Here is a 6,000-nt window from a genome sequence, read left to right as displayed (position 1 = left end):
CTCAATAAGAGACTACTATCACTGGAAAGGAGAATCTTACGGAGACTAAACAGAAAACGTTACGACTATCCTTCCGCACATATTCATCGCCTGTCGGACATCCAGCCCATCAATGAGAGGCTTTCCTCTCTGAGCAGGAGTTACACAATTCGCACCATCCGGGGCCAAAATCTCAGAGCTCAAAGCATCCTCAAAACTACCTGCTCATCCATCGGCAATGTATTCAGAAGAAAACCCAAACCCAAACTCCCATTCCTACCCGCCATTCTGCTGGAACTCGCCAGCAACGAGCTCCCTGATGAATATATTGACATATAGGAGGCAACTCCCCTCTTTTACTGTCGCTTATAACACTAAATGTTCACTTCGAACTGGCATAGACAGGGGGGATCGGTTTTCTGTGGTTTTCCGATCCCATTGCACAACGATACTTGTCTATTTTTTGAGGTACCAGTCCACAGCTGCCCTCACGCGTCGCGATATACGTACACTAATTTAATAAATTATAATTCAATTTCATATATTTACTAATCTCTGTTTTAGATTCAAAAAAAAATCTGAAAAGAACCGTTTACTTACATACCTTTCGCCCCCGATTGTCCAGGACTAGTGAGAGCAGCAACCTCCAACAAACAAACACACCGCACACCAGTAGATACAACATCAAATCCAGTGCCAGCCACACCCAACACAAAGAAAAACACGTCCTGAAAAGGCAAAAGCCTTAAACAGGACAGCACAGCCAACCAATCCCAAGAACACCCAAAAGCACACAAGACAAACACAACAATGGTACAACGCGGCGTCATTTTCAGGTTACAAGCGCAGCAGTAACATCTCCAGAAGATGCCTACCCCTAGTGTTGGCGAAACGTCGAGAACTAATCTCAGAAGACAACAACTTAGACGATAGCCGTAAGGCTATCCTAGAAATGTGTGTCATAATCCAGGTTCTGTCTAGGTTTACTTTTGACGAGTTTCTTTAGTTTGAGTTCTATCTGGCCCACTAATGGGTTGTGGTCTGATGAGACGTCTGCTCCTGGGAAGGTCTTCGCCGAAGTCAAGCTGTTCTTGAATCTTTTGTTAATTGGAATAAAGTCTATCTGATTTCCGATGATATTGTTGGCTGTATCTGCAGATGACTTCCACGTATAAAGTCGTCTCGGGGGAAGTCTAAACCAGGTGTTAGCAATGGTAAAACCTTCTTCCCGATAAAATGGGATAAGTCGGACGCCTCTTTCGTTTTTCTGGCCTAAGCCGTGTTGTCCGACGATGTCTTCTATTCTGCTTTTGCCAACTTTGGCATTGAAATCACCCATGATGATGGTAGGCTCGTTTTTCTTAGTATATTTTAGTGCTTTTTGCACAAGTGGGTAGAACTTCTCGATATCCTCTTCTGGATTTTCTGATGTTGGAGCGTAAATTTGAATGACCTGGCGACCTTAAAAAGTAACCAAACAAAATATTTTGTTTAATTTGTGTTTTGAGAGATAGTAGTGGATAAAAATTAAGCCAGAGGTCATAACGCCTCAAGTCATTACAAATCGGGTTGGTGTCAATAAAACGGTCATTTTGGGTTTGGTGGTTTTACTTACATCCAGACCTTCATTTCGCTCCTGTATAACCAGAACTTCAATTCATTTCTAATCAAAGATTCTGTACACTCAAGTCGATGGAATAGCATTGAACAAATAATGAAAATAAACTATCTAGGGATTTTCCTGTGTAGCTATGGAGACGTGGAAATAGAAGTAAGAGTACTTGTTATTTTCATACTACTGTCAATTTTGAAATGTTTCATATTGATTATTCGCAATAGTTTTTAATTAAAAATGAAAAAAACTTAGTAAGTTGTTTGAGCCTATTTTACCTATTATTTAAGTATTGTGCAAATATGTAGCAAACGTATAAAATGAAAAGGACATTTATAAAAATATAATTTAACGATTTGTTTATTTTAGTACTGTTCGAAGAAATGCTGGAAAAGTTTCCACAGTCGTTAATAGACCAGTTTACGAACTAGATAATTTAAATGAACAATTTCAATATGAAATGCCGCATAAACCAAGTAAGTTTTATTTATCCGATATATTTCAATAGGTAAAAATAATATTTAAAATTCCTTTAAAAGGAAAACATGATTTGCGCTCTACGCTTTACGCTCATTGTGGGTTTTGGCCTACCCCAGGATAAGTCTCCATTTCTTCTTATTCTTCGCCTTACTTTTCAAATTTCGTACTACTGTTATGTCTTCCTCCACTTGGTCCTTAAATCGCGTTCTGGGCCTGCCCCTGCCGCATATTCCATCCGTTTTGTTATAAATGTGTTTCGGCGGCTTTTATTCATTTTCTCTATGTGGCATAGCCACCGCAGTCTGTTTATTTTGATGGACCTAGTAATTCGAGGTTCACAATAAAGGCAGTAAAGCTTAAAATTTTAGCCGGATACCATAATCATTTTCTTCCACGCTTTTATAAATATGTCTGGGTATTTTACGTTCAAAACAGCATAAACTTTCTTCATCGCTTTTTGTCATCGTCTATGTTTCTGATGCGTAGGCGAGGCCGGGCTTGATAGTTCCTATGTTTGACGAGTTCTGTATATTAATATTATCTTTTTTTCTGACTATGTTTGTTACTAAAGTATTCTTCTTCTTTCTGTGCCCAGCTCGTTTATCGTGCGTTAGTTATCAAATTGGCTATATTAATTTTGTTGACGGCAGTTCAAAAAAGGGATACAGAGGATCTGTAAAACTGTTCTCTTAGATTTCTAAGCCATGGGGTTCTTTTTTGACCTGGCCCCTTCTTCCGCCTATATTGCTTTGTATTATTAAAAGAAGTATATTATATCTTTCTGGATGACGCATAACATGGCCAAAATATTCCAGTTTGCAATTTTTAATAATTCTGATCACTTCCGTAACTTTTCCCATCCGCTGCAAAACAACTTCGTTACGAATTCTATCTACGCAACAGATTTTAAATCCTCAAAGTTTTCTTAGAAGTGTATCTATTAAGGTCCCGTCGACACCATATAAAAGAACAGAGAACACATAACATCTTACTAATCTAATTTTCACTCTCAAAGTAATATTGTTTCCATATAAGATTTTCTTCATCTTAAAAAATGCAGCTCTGGCCTTCTCTATCCGTATTCTAATTTCTTATTATATCTGTTACCACTTCTGGTTTTATTGGCGTTTAACTGACAACTATCTTAATGTGATGTGTTAAAGTATTGGCCAGATATATTCATCTGTTAATTTCTACACTTATTGCATTATTCTGGTTGATTTGTGATCTTAAATGCATGCACTCTGTTACGCCTTCGAAAGTGTATGTTCCAATCGTTAGATATTTGGGTTACTCATCTGCACCTTCCTATACTTAGTTTTACTGTATTAATTATTGTTTTTATTGCTTCTTTTAATGCCGTGAATGATTGGAAAAGGTTCGCCTTTCTTCTAGAAATAATGTCGATTATATCGGCATACGCTAGTATTTGTACACTCCTATTGATAATGGTTTCTCTTGTTGTTATCTCCAAAAGCTTCCATTTCAGCTTCATCATGAGGTAATGATTTCGTTGTACTTATATATTAATTGGTAAGGAATGACAAATTTGTGGTTTAATTTCAAATTCAACCTTATTCGATATAGAAAAAGTAGACTAATTTTCAAAAACTTGTAGATTATGCCTTTTTGTTGAGATTTCCTACAGTGTCATTGAACTGTCTTCATGTTGTCGTTGAATTTATTTAAATGTAAATAGTAACGACCCTTTAAGTAAATGGTGATTATCCTCGATGGGGTCTAACGTTATTAACCTTTACCTTGGAGCTTTTCTTGCATACACACTAATCGATTATTGATTTTAAATTTTTCGTTGGTTAGGTCCACGTGAATTTATGGTATTCTCTTATATTTATTAATTTCTATCATTTAAAAGTCAGATTTGTTTTTCTCAGTCTATCATTTATGTCATCCCACGTAGTGTAATATTTCCCGAGTTTCTTACGCACCTAGCTACTTTGTATTTAGCCCTCTTATCTTTGGTAACCCACAGTAGAAGTGGTTATATTCTCTGTTTTCTGAACATTGATTCTTTTGTTTTGTTTCAGTGGTCACTGTGATATTTATATTCAATATACTCATTTTGTGTATTATTCAATTTACTTTTTTAAAACCTTGTACGTTTCAAGTTCCATATAGTCGTTTATGGATTAGTCAAATCCGAGTTTTTGCAGCATTTTAATGCTTTTCCTAGTAATAGAAAGTTAACCCGATGCTGTAACACTCGATTTTAAGAGTATAGGTTTAATTTTGGTGTCTCGTAAACAAATTAACTACTTCATTCACTACTGTTTAAGAACATCATCCACCCAGCTTTTTAATTTTTTTATCTGCAATCTGTGGACGAGCTCCCTAAATAAATATCCAAATAAATAAACTCAATTTATGGCTTACACGATACAGCCAGTCAAATATGGTACCAAGTAAAGTCGCCTTTATTGTCTTTACAAAGAATCTTTCATTGTATTTGAATGACTGTTGTACCTCAAGTAAGTACTGTTGCGACAAAGAAGACTAATACAACTAAAGAAAAAAAAAATAAAAAAACTGTAAAAAATATATTAACTGTAATATGATCTTCTAAACCTCTTCCATGGTCTTTATCTTTTATGATTTTTATCTATTGTTAACGATATTTATATAAAGTGGCCATAGAAATTTAATATTTGTTTAAAGATATGTATAATGTCCCAATTTTTAAATAAAAAAATTCTGAAATTATTAAAAAGATTCTAGTTGGACACATAACATATTTATTTAACAATGTACAGGGTTTCTCATTATATTTTGACACCCCACTTATTTTCCTTAATTTCGGGAATACAAAAAAAGTTTCAAAGGTTGTATTATTTTATTTGTACCGACCAACAGTGTAGTAACAGACCAAATTTTGTATACAGGGAGTGCCCAATAAAATGCATCTTCAATATTTCAAATGGGACACCCTGTATTTGTTTATAGTTTTGAGTAGCCCTGAATTTCCTGATTACAAATATATAACATACTGTAGCATTAGTTTTGTTCTATAATGACGTATGGTACTACTATACTACGCTAAGATAAGAAAAAAATATATTTAGAAAAAATATATTTAGAAAGTCAACAAAATTAATGATTTACAATACTACATTTACGATTACAATAAATGCTCAAAGTGCCCTCCATTGTTATCAATGCACAAGTAATATCTTCGTCTCAAATTTTCTAATGCGTCAGATATTGTGTTATTATGACCATTTAAATTTTTAATTTCCGCGCGAACTTTTGCCGTGATATTGTTAATATTTGTATTTGAATCAAAATACACTTTTTCTTTTAAAAACCCCCATAAAAAGCTATCACATGGTGTTAAGTCGGGACTATTTGGTGGCCATGTAATGGTACCCGTATTGCCGATCCACACATTAAATTGATTATTTAAATGTTCTTGAACGGCTACGACATTATGTGGCGGTGCTCCATCTTGTTGCCATATCATACTATTTAATTGATTTTGTGTATAATTTTGATTTAATAACTCATCCACTTCTGTAATTACTGTGTCCAAATATGATTCCCCAGTTAGTTTATAATCATAAAATAATGGTTCAACTATTTTGTTTTGAAATATTTCGCACCATACATTTATTGATTTTCTTACTGACTTTTTTATTTGCTTAATTTTTCTTTTTCTATTATTTTTCTATTCCCACGAATACCTATTTCTTCTACTAAAAATACCTGAAATTGAAAAAAATGTTATAAAAATAATTAGGATCATTGTTCAAATTTGTAAGCATGTCTTGATAGAACTGTAAACGCTTTCTCTTATAAACATCGGTAAGTTCTTGTACCGGTAATATTTTGTACGGTTTATAGTTGTGCTTTTTTAAAACTCTATGTATCGTCGCACGGTTTTTCTCTAAGGCATTAGTAGCATTGTTTATACT

At 34.4% G+C, this 6,000-nt stretch overlaps 1 protein-coding gene across 3 annotated transcripts in view; it reads left to right on the top strand.

Annotated features, from left to right (window-relative positions):
- The first annotated feature begins 1,778 nt into the window (after positions 1–1,778).
- The window catches only part of LOC140437212 (prestin-like), a 107,184-nt gene continuing 102,962 nt past the window's right edge, over positions 1,779–6,000 (top strand). For all 3 annotated transcript variants that reach the window (XM_072526588.1, XM_072526587.1, XM_072526589.1), the window contains exons 1-2: positions 1,779–1,845; positions 1,961–2,067. In XM_072526588.1, the coding sequence (XP_072382689.1) occupies positions 1,832–1,845; positions 1,961–2,067 (121 nt within the window). In that variant the 5' untranslated portion in view covers positions 1,779–1,831. The remainder of the gene's footprint in view (positions 1,846–1,960; positions 2,068–6,000) is intronic.

Source organism: Diabrotica undecimpunctata, chromosome 3, assembly GCF_040954645.1.
Source record: "Diabrotica undecimpunctata isolate CICGRU chromosome 3, icDiaUnde3, whole genome shotgun sequence".
In the NCBI taxonomy this organism is placed as follows: domain Eukaryota; kingdom Metazoa; phylum Arthropoda; class Insecta; order Coleoptera; family Chrysomelidae; genus Diabrotica; species Diabrotica undecimpunctata.
Note: the sequence above shows the minus strand (reverse complement) of the source record. Positions and strands in the feature narration are given on the sequence as shown.